We start from the raw sequence: 19,904 nt of genomic DNA, 5'->3' as shown, positions 1-19,904 counted from the left end.
ATAGGTTTCAATGGCATACATGCTGTTAGTCAAGAATTGTGCCTTGGTTCCATTATTGATATTTGCTGTGTGTTGGTGCACTGTGATGTACTACTGCTGAATTACAGAAAACAGTGGCTAAAGCAGCAGTTCGACTGATGAGCAGAAGAGCAAGATGTACATCTGGCACAAAACGAGTATAACCAAAGCAAAACTTCGAGTGTTCTCAAATAAATTATGAAATACGGTATCACACAAAGGAACTGATGGCCTGATCCCATCATTACCCACCCACCCATCCAGGTACCATCACCTACTCCCTAATCGCCATCTTCTTCTCCAACCCCAAAATACTATTCATAACCAACTGCAACTTCGCCGTCGTAAACGCCTCGTCACCCATAGGCTTCATCGCACGCCACGCGACCGTACGATCCGGCCTCACCAACACCGCACCCTTCTCGCCCACCTCCCTAACCTTGAACCAGCGATGTTCGGTATCACCGTAATCCTGACCAAACCCAATGCTCGCCACATGAATCTCAATACCAGTGGTCTTGGACACGTGCTCCGCAGCACCCGCCCATAAAGCCTTACCACCGATACCAGTCAAGAGCGTGAAGCGACCTTTGCCGCAGACATCACGGGTGGAAACAAGAGGCAGACGCGGACCGGGCGTTTCCTGGCGCGGTGTGAGCCAAGCGTGGGGAACGCGCCAGCCAGGGTATGTGCTGGTGTACAACTTGACAGAGCGGTCGGTGAAGTCTTCAGGCCAGTATGGGGCCTCTGTTTCATCGGCTGTGTAGACGGCGGTGGATTTGTACCATTGGTTCATCATAGCGCCGAGGCCGTGGTGCTCGTCTGCTAGGTCGCGTATCGCGTTGCGGAATTGCTGGCGGAAAGCCTCTCCAGCCTCGCTGTCTTCTCGCAGCAACGCACGCTTTTCCGCACGTATGTCGGTGCCTAGGGGGCCGAAGTAGCCCAGCATGCCGTAGAGGCGGAAGTTTAGGCGTCCGTTCTCGTTTGTGCGCTTGACGACAAATTCGCCGGCGGGCTGGCGTTCAGCGTTGTAAGTATCAAGCAAGGACTTTGAAGCTTTGCCCTTGAGAACCGCCGCCATTTTCCAGGCTAGGTTGTAGGAATCCTCCAGGCAGGTGCTTATGCCCAAGCCGCCGAAAGGAGGGTGACGGTGCACAGCTGTTCCTACGCCGTGCACGTTACCAACGGAGTAGTGTTCAGCGTGGACTTCTTCAAAGTTCCACACACTAACGTCTTTGATCTTGTACTCGACAGTGTCGTCGTTGACGAGTTCCTTGACGCGCTCGATGACTTGCTCGTTGGTGGCTGTGAGCTTCTTGTATGTCGGGTGCGGGAAGAGGGATATGTCCCAGTCTTTCCAGGGCCGGATGAAGTGCGCGATGCCCATCATGCCGTATTCAGGCTGCGGCTTGTCGGGGCGCTGGAGGTAGTTGAGGAGCGCGCGGTTGTGGTCGGTCAGGTGAGTTAGGTCTGCGTCCAACCAGACGCTGGTTACGAAACCGTTTCCGGGGCCTCGCACGAGGGGGAGGTCGAGTTGCTTCACTACGGTACTGTCGGCACCGTCGGCGCCGGCGAGCTGCTTGGATTGGACCTTGTAGGTCTCGCCCGTTGCTGTGTTTTCCAGCGTGCTGATGACGATGTTCTTTTCGAGATCTTGCTCGAAACTGACGAGGCGTGTGTTCCAACGGATCTTGAAGCCATGTGATTCGGCGTACTCGATGAGGAGGGGTTCGAGATCTGTCTGGCAGAGGCAAAGGGCCTCTGATGGACTGGCATCGTAGTATTCACCCTGGAAAATTAGTCAGTATGGAGTAAACATGACTTTGCCTCTGAAAAGAGGGGGGGGGGATCGTTCAGTCTCGGAAAGGAGACAGTGGAATGAATCTTACCTTCCGGTGAGGGCTGTTGCCAAAAACATGTGCCCTGTACACCTCCTCTCCCGTCATAGTCTCGACGAGACGCGTCCATGTGGAGTATTCAGGTACGGGATAGGAGATAGCCCTAGCCTTCTCCTCAAGGCCGATCTCGCGAAGGCACTCTGTTCATGCGAGTCAGCTTCTGTCATGGTGTGTGGCTACATCCTTTGAAACGCGGTGGCTTAACGTACCCAGACCTGCCATATGCAGATAGTTGGCGCGAGGGTGCGAAGGCGGGCATGGTTTCTCAGAGATGATCAAGCCCTCGATTCCTGTAAAGTATCATCATGTGGTCAGCTGACTTTCGCACAATGCAGAGATAATCGCGCCACCAGTCATACCTTGAAGGCCCAAGAAGGACCCCAGCGAAGTACCCGAAGGGCCTGCGCCAACGATGAGAACGTCGGTCTCATCAGCGATGGTGGTGGTGTTGATCGTCTCTCCAAAGTCACCCATGATGGGCTTATAGGCAGTGGCGAAGAAGACCAGATAAGGATGTACAAAAGAGGGAAGTAAGATATAAACGTATGACTGCAGGTACTTCTTTGTTTAGACTTGTCTGTAAGAAGCTATTGCTGCATTGTGCTATGTAATACAGCGGCGTTGCCTCTACTTTATCTGTAAGCAAAACGCCCTACCTACCTACACCACTCCCTCAGACACCCCCTCATTCGGCCAATTCCACCCTCGTTTCGCGGTAGTTGTAGAACCCCGAGAACCGCCTCATACCCCCATCCCCACTTCACGCTCCTGTGAACATGTTCCGAACCCAACCAAAAAACCCCACTTTACCAAGAAGAAAATACCCCGTGGGAAGGAAATGGAGGTGGAACGTTCAGGTGATCTCAGCTAATCGGTAGGTTTTGTTGCAGTTATGATACCCGATGAACCCACCACACACCTCCACATCGGCACTTAGTCACCCCGACCAATGGCATTGTCGGTTTGGCAACTGCTTGTACACATGGTTGTTCGCGTACGCAACTAGAAACGGGACATTCCGCTGTAAGTAAGCAACTTTGCCCAGTAATCAGCGTCGTTCGCCAGCCAGATACCTGGGTTTGCCGATTACATTGCAGCTCTTGCAACCCAAGCCCATGGGAACGCGTTCGGCACCGAGAAACGCAGTGAGACTTCCAGACCCGCAGCACCTCGCATTATCTCTGTAGATGGGTAGGTAGGCTGTGTAGACAAGGCCATCAGCCAGCCAGGCACACAACACTAGGCAACCGCCATGCAAGCAACGCAATGCCATCTTACCTCACCAACCCCGATACAAGCCAAAAAGGCCAAGATCAGGCGGGAAAACCCCCAAGCCAAACAGCCCAAGTCGCGGCCGGCAACAAAAAAGGAACAAGATTGACAGACAGAAAGCCGGGGAAAACGTGGTACCCCAGGTCGGCCTAAACAACACAAGTAGCGCCGCGCCGCTTACATATGCCGATGAGTCAGCGGTACCCTCGCGTGTCGCGCCGCGACAAGAGACATGGACACCCTCTCGGATTCGCCCGATAGCTCTCGGCTCGCAAGGCGGGGGCAAATCACCTTGACACGTGCACTGCAGCATCGTGCAAGGTGCTACAAGTACCCGTAGTGCTCTCATAACCAAGTGGGGGGCATGCGGCTAAACCAACCTAAACACAACCTACTGTGCGTACCAGCGACGTAGCGCGCAAGCCAGCAAGGCGCACGTGTGCGCCTATTGCATAATCTGCATCCCGTGCGGGCGTGCTTTTACTCGTTAGTCTTATCCCACGGTCCCTGTGTCGCCGTCGCGCAAAAACGCCTCAGCCGCAATCACGCAACTTGCACCCCAAACCGGGAAAAGGCCGTTTTTCTTACCACCCGCCCAACGCTGTTTCCGCCAAGCAAAAATGGCCTGTTCCCCCGTCCGGCCCGTAAGAGCTTGTTGGCTGTTATCCATGCTATCCTTGCTTGCATTGCCGGATGGAACAAAAATGCACTAAGAGGGGAAGGGGGAGGGGGAGGGGAGAGGGAGGGGTGGTATGATGAAACCAGGAGAGAGCAAATACGTAAGATTGCGAGGTTGCAACGGTGCATATAGGAGGTTGCAATCCCTTCGGTTGGGTTTGGGGGTTTTCGGGTACTTTTTTGTGGGTTGGGGTTATCTACATACGCTTTTTTTCCGTCTACCTAAACTAAGATACTATCGGTTGTCGAGCTTGTCTAAATCTTGTTTTTTCGTTGGTCTGCTTGCCCTTGTGAGGATTAACAGGTCGATAACGCTGAGTTGCTATACCCGTCCTTGCCCGTTGTCTTGGACGTATATCGACTCACGCTTTCCACTCGCGCTGTTGTAACAACCTTGTTCAGCTGCTTTTCTTGGTCTTTTGCATCATCGCGATTTTTTTTCAACTCAATATCTTCATCTTTTTTCTTTTCTACGACAATGGATCTAGTCCAACTTGACGCGCTTTGCTCAGACCTCACCGTCGCAGCGAGAGCGTTCAAATCGCTTTGCGAAAATAGTGGTAACAACCGCAGTCCGGACAACAATGTCTCGGTCAAGGAACCGCTTTTTCTCTCGGCAAATCCCCTCGATGCCGAACATGAGATTGCCATGGCGAGGAGGAACCTTTGTGGTATTACCACGCGTTTGCAGACGCTACTATCGGGACCGACATGTTTTATTCGCCGGATGGCTGCGCAGGTAAGTTGATTCGCTGTTGCGACTTTCCTGGTAACAGTTTTTGCTGACTCATCACCCGGGGTGTAGAACCAACTACTCGCCTGTCTCAAATGGCTGGGCGAATTCCAAATTACAGCCTATGTTCCCTTGAGCGACAGTATTTCTCTCGACGAACTGGCCGAATTGGCCGATGTCCCGGAACACACGCTTAGTCGGGTTGTGAGGATGACCGCGACGGCGGGCTTCTTACACGAACCACAATTGGGTTATGTCGCGCATACGCCCCTATCCTTGGCTTTTACAAACGAACTCCTATACTTTGATGCCGCCATGTTTCTGGCCAATAAAGTCGCTCCTTTGGCGCTGGATCTGACGCCGTTTGAGCAGAAGCCAAACCAGGCTGGCTTGAATATTGCGGGCATGCAGTCGTTTGACTCTTTCGCTACACATCGCGCTCAGGAGCCGCAACTCAATCGGCAGTGGCTTGCTTATTGCCACAGCGTGGGTAGTACGCAGAATGATCTTGGTGCTTTGATCAATTTGTTGAACTGGCAGAGTCTTGGAGACGCGTCAGTTGTCCATGTAAGTTGCTTGAGTCAACCCCCCTTTTGTAGCAACCTCCTGACTGTATGACAGATTTGTGACCGATACACCAAGTCATCACAGGCTCTCGCACATATTTCTAATGGGCTCCGCGTAATGGTACAAGCGTACGACTACGCGCCCACAGACTCACCGTTGACTGGCCCCGAAGAGGAGCAGGAGCCTCAAATTATCCACAACATCAATGTTCAGCGAAGGAAGCCAACAGCGGCGCAGCCAGTAGGTGAAGCGGCTGTATATATCCTACAGCCGTCATTTGACGCCCGAAGTACTGATGAATATTCTCCTCAAGAGCTCCTCACCCTCGAGTTGCAGTCGCATTTCAGGGTTCTGCGAAACAACGTGTCTGCTCTGCTGATCCTGGCCCCCAAAATGCTGCCAGAACCAGGCTCTGTGGCGCTCAACTTGGAGGTGCAAGCGCGTTTACTAGATTTTGCAGAGATGCAGTTCACTCGAAAGAGCGCTGTAGAGGTGACTGAGCTGTTCAAGCTGACTGAGAGCATTTGCGATGCGCACGGAAGACTTATGGTAACCAAACGTCTTCGGTCAGCTGATGGAGCTACCATTGCTTTAGCTGTCAAATATCAGGCGTTCTCGGACCGTAGTGAGCTTGTATAAACTTTTGGCTTGTTTTTTTTAGTTTTGTTTCCCAAGTATGCATACGTGACAGAACGAATGACTAATCCATGGTGTTGCAATAACGGGAACGCTGCGCCGACACGTGTTTTGCATAACATGGATAAAGGATCTATCCATCCGTCCCAGGAACTACTCTACCGGCTAGGCGGTCCCAACGGGGATGTTCTTTTCCAATTCTGTAGTTGTGCAAGGCCGGAGAAGGGCGTATGGAACCCCGCGGTACGTTCGAGCGTGCATATGCTCCGAGCAACGGGGTTAGGATCGGACCGAAGAATCAGCCGGACATGGGTGGGATACCGGGCGCGGAAGATATGGCGCGACAACTTTGTACATTCGTGCTGACGAACGGCCGCAAGTCTGGTCGGTTCTAGAAGCCACCAATGCCAGGCAGTGGCATGATGCGCGGATGATAACTCTGGTCCGCATCAGGCCTTAGGTGCCCCATCAGCTTCCAAGCCCAGTGTCCGTTGTTCCGTGTCCTATAGGTTCAAAGGTCGTGTCTAATCTTCTTCAGCTCTCAACTTGCTACTTCTTGGCTATCTTCAGAATTTGACGGCACACCTCAACAATCACCAAACCAGCTACTTGCATCCAAAATCGAAAATGGCACCCACCACGACAGATAGCAAGGGCCTCCCGCCAAGCAAATATCTTTGTCTTACCATTCTCGGCTACCGTAAGCCTGGCATGAGTGAGGAGGCCTATCGTCGCCATATGATCGAAGTTTCGGCGCCACTGACTAAGGACCTCATGACAAAGTATGGCATCAAGCGCTGGACCGTCATTCATAACCCAGTGGAGACGAGAAAGCTGATGACGTATCTTTACGATCGACAAATGTCCAACATATCCGACATCGACTGCTTTAGCCAAGTTGTTTTTGAAGATCTCGAGGCTTACAAGCGGATGAAGACGGACCCGTGGTACAAGAAGCATTTGTTTGGCGATCATGAAAATTTCGCGGACACGGAGAGAAGCCAGTAAGTCGTCTGCCAACAAATTTGGGGCTAACGGCCAAGTTTACCAAACTGATATCATGCAGAATGACGATTGGGTGGATTGAGGAATGGGTCCACGACGGTGAAACTAGGGAAAATATGAGTGCGCCTTGGGCGTCCTTCAAACCCAAGCCGGTGCAGTCGTTGGCAGTGCGTGTCGCGGATGTATCGTCTCGGGCTGCTATTATCACGCTGCTGCTATACTGCGCGGTGAAGCTATCCCAATAAACATGGAATCACTGACGAGCCATCTAACGGCAAGTGGAAGGAAGACGCGGAAAAATTGAGGACATACAGATAGACACGATACCTGGCGGAAGGACAGATGCGAAGAATGTTACGCCGTCGTCGGCGGCCCCCAAATGTATGTTACGTAAATGAAGACGGTTGGCTAGAGTTTTGCCATTTTGGATAGTCGCTATAGAAAATTAATAGTAACACACAGGCCACGATCTGCGTACCGTGGTGGATTCAGAGCCTCTATCGCATTCTTCCATGCAGTTACACGTAGGGAGCACACGTGGGCTTCGCATTGCGTATGAGGCTTGATCTAGGTCTAACTTCGGTGCATCCAGGATGTAGCCTCACGATGTGGCGAGGTTATCAGTTCACTGGGGTTTGAACTATTGGCGTGATTGCCGGCTCTTTCGTACCAGGGGTGGTAAGGCGGGTGTAGGTAGTAGGTTGGTATCAGGGAAAAGAAGGGTCGTAGGCGTTGCCGTTAGCAGGAAATGCTAAACCACCTACAGCACGCTAGCGTACAAGGATCCGAAGTCCAACCGGATCCGAATACCTGCCGGATCCGAAGTCCTGCCTCACGGAACCTGTGCAGCACTGGCGTCCCCACTGACCAGGCTGCTGCGGCTTCTGCCTATTGTGTGTAGCACCACGGCGTGCACGTACAAGATGGAGGGGCGACAGGGTGCGGCAGGGCGCGGCAGGGTAAGATGGGGTACAGATGGGGGAATGTTATTGTCAGGACGGCGATTGAGTGCTCGATACGCCCGTATGAGCTGGCGTAAGCTGAGAGTGGCTGGAACGAGCAGATTTCAGGCGCCGGATATTGAGCACGACATAGTGTCGCCACGGCTGTATGCGTATGCGCAATGTAACTGCAGTCCTGTTATTGCTAGTGATGGCAGGTATCAGGTACATGCATGAGCAGGGAATAGGTGTAGTGTGCAGGAGCAGAGGCTGTTTTTTCGAGGCTCGGGTCGTGGGGTGCCAGGGTGGCAGGGTTCCCCTACTAGGATGACTAAGGTGGGTCCTCGGTGCACGCCGGGGCATGGTAAGTGATATGCAGGGGAGAGCGAGCTTGGTGCTAGCCGGGTTAGGCAAGTATCCTCACGTCAGCTCTCAGCTTGGAAAGCCGCGAGGGCTTGGAATTCGATGATCGAAGAGGCTTATACGAAGGCGCGGATCGGGGATACGAGGCGGCGGCGGGAGATGGGAATCATGCATGTGAGAGCTGCAAGCCATCATCATATGCATCCGCCACAACGTCATCCGTGGGAGAGTCAGCATTGTCGAGATGTTGGGTCAACATGGTAGTATCAAACGAAGCTTGCACTTGGAAGCATGCTGTGCACATGGGGACTAGCCTGTCGCGTCCAGCGCGGTACCCTTGAAGTCGGTACTTAGTACTTAGCAGGTAATTAGCAATATTTTTGTTGGGCTGGTCCAATAGCCTGTTTTTCCGGACTTGACATGTCTCCCGCACCTGGCGCTATATGGAGCCAGGCTGGGTAGTATGATGCGGCGCCACGGGAACAGGCGGGTTCGACGATAGGTGGTTGTCTAAGTGCGACAAAGGCCAGGCAAGTGGCACGAGCACTATCGGTAAAGTGGCGCAATCTTGATGACCAGGCATCCCGGCTAAGGCACGCCAACGGTCGCATCGGACACTTTCCCAGCGTCCCAGGGCCCGCTAGCGCTGTTAGGGAAGCTGCAGGCCGTGCGTTCGCGAACTGCTAGACGTCTGGGCTTGGCGGGGTGGGAGGGGTGCCGACGACTGTGGGAAGCCTGGAGCACGTATCGAGTCTCGCAGGCCCCCAAACCCCAGTCCCGACCGCAATTGCCTGCCGCCCTGTAGTGGGTGGCATTCAGAGATCGAAATTCTGCAGGCAATCGCTATTCCTCCCAATCGGGCCGCCCAGGAACTGAGGCGTCCATCCCACGGTCCTGACAGATGCGAGCGAGCACGCTGAGGGTACTAAAGAATGCATCCGCCTGAACATGTAGCAGTCAACCAAACATCAAAGAACGGTCGCCATGACAGCCATGATTGTACCTCAAGCAGTGAAGAAGCAAGATGCGACTGTGACTGCGACGGCCCCTCGAGACCCCGCCGACCCCGTCCTTGACGAGCGGCCAGCCACAACCACAGCCACAGCACCAGCCACAGCCACAGCACCCCCACGAACCACTGGCCAAAAGCTGCGTGACTGTTGCCAGTCGTGTGCTCGCTCAAAGGTCAAGTGCACAAAGGAGAAGCCGTCGTGTTCACGCTGTGAAACCAAAGGCATCCCGTGCCGCTATCTGCAGTCCAAACGCCCGGGACGAATCCCAGGAAGTGGTGCTCGACGCTCCAATCCAGCCAACACCACCCGCCCTAAAAGCAGGGCAGGGGCCGATACACGCAGCCTTGCGAGCCCACAACCACGACAGGAGAGTAACCCCGCCGACGACGCTGCTGCATCCACCCACAACGCTGCCGCTCTCCTGTCCCCATCTTCGACCGCATTTGGCACCCTTCCCGTAGACAACACCCACCAGCGAGCCGACTCGTTATTCGACACATACTATGGCGCTACACACTCCCCGGACATTCAGATGGACGGCGATCAAGATCTCCCCTTTGTCTGGGACGGCTATTTTGATGTCCTCGGCACCAACACCATGGACGACCCCACGTACGCCAACATGATGGACTGGGACTCCACAGCAAGCCCCTTGGACATGAGCCTACCATTCCCTGCCACGGGTCCTCATGGCGATAGTCTACCCCTCTGCGGCAGTATGCCACAGTCGCCCGCAAGCCGATTGCTACCCACCACATCACTTTTTCCATCGACAAATACACAGCGACCAGACCTCTGTTTCCTCACATCATCCTCTGCCTCGTCATCGTCAATTTTGTCTTCAACATCAATGGCTTCCTCGTCGTCGTCATCGTCGTCGTCACTGTTCTCAGATTACTCAACTCTGCCAACAACCATCGCCTCACCCACGGCCTCGGCCAAAAGCTACATACAACACAAGTCGGCTTCTTCAGTCTCTTCGGTAGACCAGAACCAGCGCGAACACAGCACCCCATCGTCCTGCATTTGTCTAGACAAGGCTCTCGATCTGCTCAAGGCTGTGACTAAAGACCCTTGTCCCGATCCGTCTAGGGCGCACAGCAAGTCCGTCACACAGGCTATTCTTGCCAAAAACAAGGAAACCATTCAAGCTACGCTCGCAATATTAGCCTGCGAGTCTTGCATGGAGGACAGGTTGCTAATCATGGTCGCTCTTCTCATCGCAATGGAGATGCTTCCACGATATGCGTCTGCCGCCGCCTTGACTGGCCTCACTGCCTGCCTCTCTGACGACCCTCGCACTGACAACATTTTGGGAACTATGGACCCAAGACCCCACGACCAGAACCTTCCTCGGCAAGCAAAGTTACAAGTGCTCCGAGAACTACATTTGGTACAGAGGCTCATCACTCAATTGTCTTCGAGATTGAAGGGTCTTTCATCTCATGGAAGGAGTGCAGGATCGTTAGAAGCGCTGCTAGGAGCTCAATCCTCCTTGCAACGACCAGGCAGCAGAAACGCCCCCCAGAAAGGGGGCATGTCTACGCACTCGTCAAATTCGTCGGTCTGCAGCGACAATGAGCTGATGCCCATCTCAACGCGCACATTAGACTTGGTCGAGGATGATGTACGGAATAGTCTTAGTTCCCTTTCGGCAGTAGTTAGGAATGCATTGAAGCAAAGTTGAGGCTGAACGCCCGGACGATGACGTCGCATGTGCATACCATAGTTAGCTCCATTAGTTTAATATACCCAGTAACGCCATCATTACTCATCTGAAACACCATGAATGATTACTCCGTGAATTTGGCCGCTGTCAGCTCGTTGGGAAAGGGACAAAAGCTTGTCCTGCAGCGACGGCGGTATATGTACCGGATCTTATTTTACACCGTTTTGAGCCGCATGCTCGCGTGGGGGTGTGGCGTCCAATCAGGGAAAGCTGTGGCGTAGTAACCGGAAGCCGTGGATTCCGCCGCGTTTCCGCGGCTTCCGTCTCGCGTTCGCGCGCGAACGCGAGCTCCGGCTTACTATGTACCGCGGGCCCCGTCTCTTGACGGCTCTGCTTACTCTCGATTCCCCTGCAGTACACACCCGCGACCCGATCGACTCATCCCAGAACGGCTTTTCGACTCGTATGTGGCTTCTAGATCCATTACACCATGACGACCCAATTCGGCCGTACCACCCCAGAAACACACTCCTGTCTCGCCGCAAAATCAGAGTCGATTACACCATGACCTTCTAACCAGGGCGTGTCATCCTAGGACGACTATATGCCTCAGTGCTATTCGAAACCAAAACGCCCAATGATTATGTGCAGCGGGTCGGCGGTTGTCACCCTCACCCCTTGTTCCTTGTCTTGTACGCCTACCAAACTCCTCGGTTTCACCGACCTTCCGTTACTCCTTTCGATCTGTGTTCAACATCGACATTTTGCTATGCGTGAGACAGTTCGCATTATGGCACCACTTATGGTCTCGCCGTACATGGTGCCATGTACGGAACTCCAGTCGATCAGCACTAACAACGCGCAATGTCGACAAGGTATGGGCAGTGAGAGTCGGACGTGGGCGAACCTGGGAGACGAGATAGCAATGCATCAGGGTAAAACTGGTGAGGGACGAGAGGAGTCTAAGGGCCGATATCAGAGTCTCATAGTTGATATAAAGAAGGTGTTGAGTCGACGTCTTCTTCTCATCATCAGCAGCATCTTCAGCTTCACATTCCAATCTCAACCATTCAAACTCCCTTTTCCAAGCTTCCAGCGCCCCTTCTTCTCTCCCACAGAAATCTCCAAAAACAAACTTTCAAAATGCCTCACATCGAGTCTGAGACCTACATTCCCGGTCGCCTTGACGGCAAAGTCGCAGTCGTCACTGGATCCGGTCGTGGAATCGGTGCAGCAGTCGCCATCCATCTTGGTCGTCTGGGTGCCAAAGTAGTAGTCAACTACGCAAACTCCATCAAGGACGCGGAAAACGTCGTCGCTCAGATCAAAGCCCTCGGCAGCGACGCCATCGCCATCAAGGCCGACATGCGCCAAGTGCCCCAAATCACAAAGCTCTTCGACGAAGCCGTCGCGCACTTCGGCCACGTCGACATCGCCGTCAGCAACTCCGGCGTCGTCAGCTTCGGCCACCTCAAGGACGTAACCGAGGAAGAATTCGACCGCGTCTTCAGCCTCAACACGCGTGGCCAATTCTTCGTCGCCCGCGAGGCCTACCGCGTGCTCAACGAGGGCGGCCGCATTATCCTGACTTCGTCCAACACGTCCAAGGACTTTAGCGTGCCCAAGCACTCACTCTACTCCGGTTCCAAGGGCGCCGTTGACACTTTTGTTCGCATCTTCTCAAAGGACTGCGGCGACAAGAAGATTACTGTTAATGCTGTTGCGCCGGGTGGTACCGTGACGGATATGTTCCACGATGTTGCTCATCATTATATCCCTGGTGGCGAGAAGTACTCACCTGAGCAGCTTCAGGAGATGGCTGCTCATGCTTCGCCGCTACATCGTAATGGGTTCCCGGCTGATATTGCTAATGTTGTTGGGTTTATTGCTAGCAAGGAGGGTGAATGGATTAACGGAAAGGTTCTTACTCTTGATGGTGGAGCCGCTTAGATGGGGGGTTTAAAAATAGTGTTAGAGTGGTAGATTAATCAGTTGGGGGAAATGCGTTCGAACTTTTGCCTAGATAAAAATACACTCCTTATATGTTTAGTGCTCTGATTCCACAATGGCTTAATACTGAACACATCACTGTCAATTCAATCAGTCTCCTATCTGGAGGACATAGTTCTAAACGACTTTAAATAATAACAGCGACAGCCCAACTTTGCGACCGCAAGAGAACTCATGCACTATATGGAGCTACGCGTTAATAAAACCTCAAGATTTGCTTATAAATCCTGTGAACTCCATGTTAGTTTTCACACCAAACAGTGAATTTAGTTAATCCGAGGAAGTGTTCAATAAAATTGTATTGCGATTGACTTCCTGCATGCCTTATGGTACGGCTTATAAGTAAATTGAGGTTGAACTACATGCTCACACTCATTCTCCTATCTATCCCCCTCAGATTTTTTCCATCATCTTATAAACTCCCCTTCTTATCATACTCTCTTAGCACTATGTTGTATTCTTCAACTTCGTCTATAAATATACATCTAAACGCTACAAACAAGTTACGACTTTGAAAACATCTGCGACTACAGCTCTAGAAAGAGGTCTTTCCTACTTAACTTTGATATTTGCGTTAAAAGCGGTACTATAGGGATATTATTCTGTATTACGCACTGGCAGCAAAAGATCAAAGCTACGATCCGCCTCTAAAGTTCAAATCTTTGTAAGCTGTTGGTTTGGTATGTCAGTCTTCTAGTATGATACCAACGTAACGATTGTTTTATTGGCACACTCAGTGTCGCTGCCACGCCGAGTGACTGGCCAGGGATTAGGATAGATGTCTCGTAGTGTTTAGTGGTCTTGAAAACCCTTATTTTGCCAAGAGAAAGGTACTAGAATAGTACTCTTACATCGTTTTTGTTCTTACTATCTTAACGAGACTACGAAGTAGGAAGATAGTGCTGGGTATTGATAGCAGGTATTGGCAATGTCATTTTGTCAGATAGCAGGGTTACTCGACGTTGGCAGCAACCAATCAGCGTAGAGAGGGTCAGTGCGCCCCTCAAGAGGGCCACAAGCGCGGACACACGATAGACAGAACACAATACACACAATCATCAACATCCATCACTTTTGTGCAATATCTCATTATATCTGACAATTAAGAGTCTCACTGCCTCAATAACGAGCGATAAAACCACGAAAATGGCAACAATCCAGACCCAACGGGACGCGACGGTCATCCTCACCGACTCAAGCAACTGGATCCCTTGGTACCGCCAACTTAAGCTGAAATGCCAGTCGCAAGGCATTTGGCCACTGTTGGACCCCGAAGGAGTGCGACTCCAGCGCATCCAACCGGAGGCTCCGCTACCCCCAGACATTTCGCAGTATGAACCGTCAAGTAGCCCCTCAGCTGCCTCATCGCATACCACCCGAAACGCTAGAGGCAACACGCGAGGATCAGCACAAGACACTACAGAAATGTCGACAACAACCTCACGAATCCCCACTATACCAACGCGAGTGTCAGAACTCTCAGAGAAAGGACAAGAAGCGTATAAGGAGGATCGCGACGACTACAAGCTGCGCCTTGAGTCATACAAAATACGGGAGAGGGACTATCAAGAAGAAAGCAACAAAATCTCAAAGATGGTCGAACACATCCTTACAACCGTAACACCCCATTTACAACTTAGCTGTTGCGCCGAGAACGGCACGCCGCGCGACTGGATAACCGCCCTCCAAGACACAGTTGGAGTGGATGAAGACGAGGAGAGAGCGCGAGCACGAGAGAGATACCAAGCCGCACTCAAGCCAATGCGTTCAACCACAAACTGGGAGACGTGGCTAAATGAATACGATCAGGCTGCAACTCGAGCTGAAACCCTTGAGGTGGCCGAGGTTATGCAAACACAAGCCGTAATAGACGACTTCCTAGGCTCCGTATCTAAAATGGCATCAACCTGGACCGCAGGGTTCCAAGGGCCAGGGTACGATAAGAAAGCCATGAATAGGAAAAGGATGATGAAACTCTTCCGTGAATATATGAGTCTTCAATATCCATCAAGAGGGAAGCCAAAGAGCGCCTTCGCGGTAGGAGACTTATACGCGGCGAGCGGTGAACCCGACTCGGACACACTGAGGGACGCCTCTAGTGTGGAATTAAGAGCGCCATCCAACCAAGGCCGGGGAAACCCTAGGCAATCAAACAAACGCAAGATGGATGGTCAAAGTACCAGAACCAAGCAGATCCCGGAGAGGAATTCAGCGAAAGCTGGAGACATATGTCCTGCCTGTGAACAGCGTCATGAGATATCTGACTGCTACTATGTGAACAAAGCCAAGGCACCTGAATGGTTCAAGCCAAATCGAGGCATCGCAAGATTAGTACAGTACAAACTTGAAAATGACACCAACTTACAGAGAACGATGCAGGAAATGTCCCCAGAGACTAAACGACCTCGATTCTCGACAACGTCACGATCGATTACACCTCATATCAAGACATCACAAACACCGGACGCAGTCATTGAATGACTAGATGGACGCGAAATCTCAAGAATTGATGAGGGCACGATGAAAGCGGCATTCAGCGCAAGCCAACAAGGATATCCATTAAAGGATGCCTTCATCCTGGATTCCGGCTCGACTACGCACATCTGCAACGACCTCTCAAGAATTGAAGACGTACGCCCGTCGACGCCAGGGGACTACATCTGGGCCGGCAGTTCCAAAGTCTGGATACGAGGATACGGAGCTGTCACATTGACAACAGAGGGATCTCAGGACAAACAAGCCTTGCACATTGTCAACGTTGCGTGGTGTCCAGACTTCCTCTGCAGCCTAGTATCATTCAGGCTACTCCGACGACAAGGAATATGGTGGGACAATCGGGAAGATCCAACAAGCCTGCGACGATGGGATGGAACAATTATTGCTATCCTATCGGAACGCCATGGGCAATGGATTATCGAAGACACCACTCCATTCGACTCAGCCTTCCATGTGCGTATGAATCGAACCAAGCGATCACCACAAAGGGCGACAGCCATGCTATGGCATAAACGACTAGGACATCCAGGGCCATCCGCTATTGAACACCTCATACAGCAATCTGAGGGGGTGAGGATCAAAGGAATCACCACAGTACAATGTGACGCCTGCGGCAGATCAAAGTCGAAGCGCCAAATAAGAAGGGCGCTAAGACTAAATGACGAAGGTCCTGGAGAAAGAATTGCAATCGACTTCCATGAGTACGAGGCGGACAGCTTCACTAAGGAAAAGAGTCAGATGCTAATAACTTGCCGAAACTCCCGATACGTTTGGGATTTCTACTTCAAAGACAATAGGCCAGCACGCTCTATTATTCGCCTATTAGCCCTCTTTATCCAATTTATGAAGAAACAGTTCAACATTACGGTCAAGGTCATTGAAACAGACAACGAGATCGTCACAGTTAAGCAAGAAGTCGAGAAATGGTGCACGTCCCTATCAATCAGACTCGAGCCTTCCGCTCCAGACACACAAGCGCAGAACGGAGGAGCCGAACGCTCAGGGGGTGTGATAAAAGAAAAGGCACGCGCAATTCGACTAGATGCGAATCTTCCATGGGAACTCTGGCCAGAGATAACCAGAGCGGCGGTATACCTATACAATCGAACGCCAAATTATCCAAACAAGTGGAAATCGCCTTACGAAATATTCTTCACGCGCGCAGCTGCCACAAATGGCATAGTCACCGGACCCCGAAGACCAAACCAAGCTCATCTAAGAGCATATGGGTGCAAAGCCTTTGCAATGACAGACGATACCCACCGAGGAAAGTCAAGGCTGCAACGGCTGGACCCAAAAGCCTGGATTGGGTATCTTGTGGGATATCAGTCAACAAACATCTACCGCATCTGGATCCCATCCATGGCAAAGGTAATCAGCACTCGCGACGTAGTGTTTAACGAAGACACAATCTTCAACGGCAAGACTGAGGACCTAATGGACAATCTTATGCACAACACCCTAGAGGAAATCGCAACTTGGGTAAGAACAGTCGAACTCCCAGGTACTCAGAGCCAACAACCAGAAACCGAGACGTTCTACGAGGACGATACGACGCAGGAAGAGAGCCCGCGCACTCAGAAAACCAGATACCACCAAGGAAGGAAGGTGGTAGAGGCATATCTAACCCCGCCACCAACTCCTCCACCTGTGGCCTTGCTAGTTCAAGGAGAGGTGAACAACGAGGATATGACGAACATGTCCAACCAATCAACATCAATGACCAATCCATGGGCAGCCGCATTCATGGCCGGCACCGAATCAGGACACATTGGTCAACACGAAGGAAAGCCAATCGACAAGGCTCAGGTGAAGAGACTGCTATCCAAGGGAATCAAGCCCCATCGCAACCAGCTACCGCCACTCCCAACAGCATACTCAAAGCTGGAAGACCATCCACTATACGAAATGTTCAAGGAAGCAGAAAAGACACACCTTCAGAGTCACCAACAAATGAAGTCATGGACTGAGGTCCAAGCATCACCAGTCAAACGAGCAGGGCACCAGATCCTAGACTGTATGTGGGTATACACCTACAAACTCGACAAGCATCACCGCCTCATCAAATGTAAGGCAAGATTGGTGGTAAGAGGAGACCAACAACGCAACATCACCTCCCAAGACACATACGCAGCAACATTGGCAGGACGCTCATTCAGAATGCTCATGGCAATCGCCGCCAAATACGATCTTGAGCTAAAGCAATACGACGTCACTAATGCTTTTGTGCATGCTGCAATCGACAGAGAAATATACATGAGGATGCCAAAAGGGTATCAGAAGCCTGGCACTCTACTCAAAGTGCGAAAGGCACTGTATGGGCTCCGGATCTCACCATTACTGTGGCAGAAAGAATTCACTGCAACTCTTGCTTCGATAGGGTTTCAACAAATACCACAGGAGCCATGCTGCATGATCAAAGACGGAGTTATCATCTTCTTCTATGTGGACGACATCATCGTTGCGTACCATTCAAAGCAAGAATCAGAGGCCATGAAGGCCATCAACCGGATCCAAGAAAAATACGCTTGTACGGGAGGAGATAACTTACAGTGGTTTCTCGGCGTAGAGGTCATGCGCAATCGCAAGCAGAAGACCATACAGCTATCTCAAGCCGCATACGCAGACAAAATCAGCCAACTAGCAAGCCGACAAGACATCAGACATGACACGCCGATGTCAGGCATGGAACTCAGACCCAGGAGTGACCTAGCAGAGCCGTCCGAGATCAACCGCTACCAGCGCAAGATTGGCTCGCTTCTATTCGCTGCAGTCACAACAAGACCCGACATAGCCTTTGCAACATCACGACTTGCTCGCTTCCTAGTCAATCCAAGTACAGAACACCAGGACGCTGCAGACCGTGTGCTCCTGTACCTCAAGAAAACAGAATCCCTAGCCCTCGAACTCGGTAGAGGCGATGGCCTTGAGGTAGCAAGTGACGCATCGTTTGCAGACAACACACTAGACAGGAAAAGCTCGCAGGGATACGCAATTAAGCTGTTCGGAGGACTCATCGCTTGGAGAGCAAGTAAGCAAGATACTGTGACAACATCAACAACAGAAGCAGAGCTGCTTGCCCTATCACAAGTTGCTAAGGAGGCAATCTTTACGTCGCGGTTGTTGAAGGAGCTTCAGGTAAACCTAAGCAATCCAATTATCACAATCAAGTGCGACAATACCCAGACAATCCGTCTAGTAAATGAAGACGTTGCCAAATTGCAAACAAAGCTTCGGCACGTTGACATACACAATCATTGGCTACGACAAGAAGTTACCCGAAAGACGATCAAGGTAGAGTATGTTCCGTCTGACAACATGATCGCAGACGGATTCACCAAGTCACTGCCAGCCAATAAATGGGCCAGTTTCCTTGATCAGTTGGGACTTGTTAAACGCAAAGAATCCCCGTTGAAAGAAGCTGAGCTTGAGAAGTTGCAGGAGCATCTGGAAGGCCTCTATATGTAGGATCGATTAACCAGTTTACGCAGCTTGCAATCAGGGCTTCCAAGCTGAGGGGGTGTGTCAGATAGCAGGGTTACTCGACGTTGGCAGCAACCAATCAGCGTAGAGAGGGTCAGTGCGCCCCTCAAGAGGGCCACAAGCGCGGACACACGATAGACAGAACACAATACACACAATCATCAACATCCATCACTTTTGTGCAATATCTCATTATATCTGACACATTTAATATAACGAATACGTCAGATTTTACTTCCTAGAAACCACTTGTATAACAAGAACAAGATGTAAGAAAACGAGAATAGATAGGTAGTTATAGAGGATGGGAACGTTTTAACAGAGAGGGAATAGCCTACTTAGACTAGGCTACTTATTCTGTGTTCTTCAAATATTATCCGCATTTTTTTCTAAAATTACCTCTAATTTTAAGCGCGTTTTGCTTACTTATTTTAACTTGCCATCCTCTGCGGATGCGTCTATTGTTTCGCAGTCATAGTCGATTTTTGGTTCAGAGTAAAACATGTAGTAGTATTGTCTTTCATATACAAAAACCGCAAGTATACTTATTGTAACGGGACACGGTTTACAGGCCTTGCCGACCTTAGATAGGATGCTGATCCTTTCAATGAGTCTCCATATTGTAAACATAGAAAGGTAAGCTACCAGAAATTTGGCAAACTATCGAGCAGAAGGTTGCATTATCGTTCCGTACATGCAATTCTTGTGGCTTTTAGGAAGTTACTTATACATTCATCTACCCTAAATATCCATCGTAGTTTTACTTGAGGACAATCAGCTGCAAAAGAAAACGCCGCGCATGTATATAGAACTAACGTGTCCGTGCACGCAATGCCCGGATCGGAGTAATGCACACCCCACCTTCACACCCAACCCACCTTCAACACCACATAACTCCACCAATATGGATCCAATCCAGGATGCAATTAATGCAATCGAATTGCGTGCTCCCAGGGAGCATTTTGCGTATTCAGAAGCCGCAAAAAGGTTCAGTGTTGAGCGATCAACGCTGGCTAGAAGACATCAGGGCAAATGCCAGCCCCGCTCAATTGCACATCAAATCCTTCACCCACAACAAGAGAAGGAGCTTGTAGAGTATATTCAGGGGCTTACGGCACGTCG

The 19,904-nt window shown here is 51.2% G+C and overlaps 6 protein-coding genes across 6 annotated transcripts; 5 read left to right on the top strand and 1 right to left on the bottom strand.

Moving 5' to 3' along the window:
- Positions 1-292: 292 nt before the first annotated feature.
- On the bottom strand, positions 293-2,390 carry PtrM4_063050 (UbiH, 2-polyprenyl-6-methoxyphenol hydroxylase and related FAD-dependent oxidoreductase; the record flags this gene model as incomplete). The annotated part of the gene is made up of 4 exons (XM_066105604.1): positions 293-1,807; positions 1,908-2,056; positions 2,126-2,206; positions 2,276-2,390. 4 exons carry the CDS (start codon positions 2,388-2,390, stop codon positions 293-295), a joined length of 1,860 nt encoding a protein of 619 aa, XP_065964231.1.
- Positions 2,391-4,344: 1,954 nt separating this feature from the next.
- Positions 4,345-5,805, top strand: PtrM4_063040 (uncharacterized protein; the record flags this gene model as incomplete). The annotated part of the gene is made up of 3 exons (XM_001933028.1): positions 4,345-4,605; positions 4,672-5,166; positions 5,221-5,805. 3 exons carry the CDS (start codon positions 4,345-4,347, stop codon positions 5,803-5,805), a joined length of 1,341 nt encoding a protein of 446 aa, XP_001933063.1.
- Positions 5,806-6,429: 624 nt separating this feature from the next.
- PtrM4_063030 (EthD domain containing protein) lies at positions 6,430-10,811 on the top strand (the record flags this gene model as incomplete). The annotated part of the gene is made up of 4 exons (XM_001933027.2): positions 6,430-6,806; positions 6,869-6,974; positions 9,492-9,840; positions 10,018-10,811. The coding sequence occupies 4 exons, from the start codon at positions 6,430-6,432 to the stop codon at positions 10,809-10,811; spliced, it is 1,626 nt and encodes a 541-aa protein (XP_001933062.2).
- A 1,125-nt stretch (positions 10,812-11,936) lies between these two features.
- On the top strand, positions 11,937-12,743 carry PtrM4_063020 (FabG, Dehydrogenase with different specificities (related to short-chain alcohol dehydrogenase); the record flags this gene model as incomplete). Its single annotated transcript, XM_001933025.1, has 1 exon — positions 11,937-12,743. The coding sequence occupies one exon, from the start codon at positions 11,937-11,939 to the stop codon at positions 12,741-12,743; it is 807 nt and encodes a 268-aa protein (XP_001933060.1).
- A 1,206-nt stretch (positions 12,744-13,949) lies between these two features.
- On the top strand, positions 13,950-15,284 carry PtrM4_063010 (uncharacterized protein; the record flags this gene model as incomplete). The annotated part of the gene is made up of 1 exon (XM_066105603.1): positions 13,950-15,284. One exon carries the CDS (start codon positions 13,950-13,952, stop codon positions 15,282-15,284), a length of 1,335 nt encoding a protein of 444 aa, XP_065964230.1.
- A 39-nt stretch (positions 15,285-15,323) lies between these two features.
- On the top strand, positions 15,324-18,767 carry PtrM4_063000 (uncharacterized protein; the record flags this gene model as incomplete). The annotated part of the gene is made up of 1 exon (XM_066105602.1): positions 15,324-18,767. The coding sequence occupies one exon, from the start codon at positions 15,324-15,326 to the stop codon at positions 18,765-18,767; it is 3,444 nt and encodes a 1,147-aa protein (XP_065964229.1).
- Positions 18,768-19,904: the final 1,137 nt, after the last annotated feature.

Source organism: Pyrenophora tritici-repentis, chromosome 2 (genome assembly GCF_003171515.1).
Source record: "Pyrenophora tritici-repentis strain M4 chromosome 2, whole genome shotgun sequence".
Taxonomy (NCBI): Eukaryota; Fungi; Ascomycota; class Dothideomycetes; order Pleosporales; family Pleosporaceae; genus Pyrenophora; species Pyrenophora tritici-repentis.
Note: the sequence above shows the minus strand (reverse complement) of the source record. Positions and strands in the feature narration are given on the sequence as shown.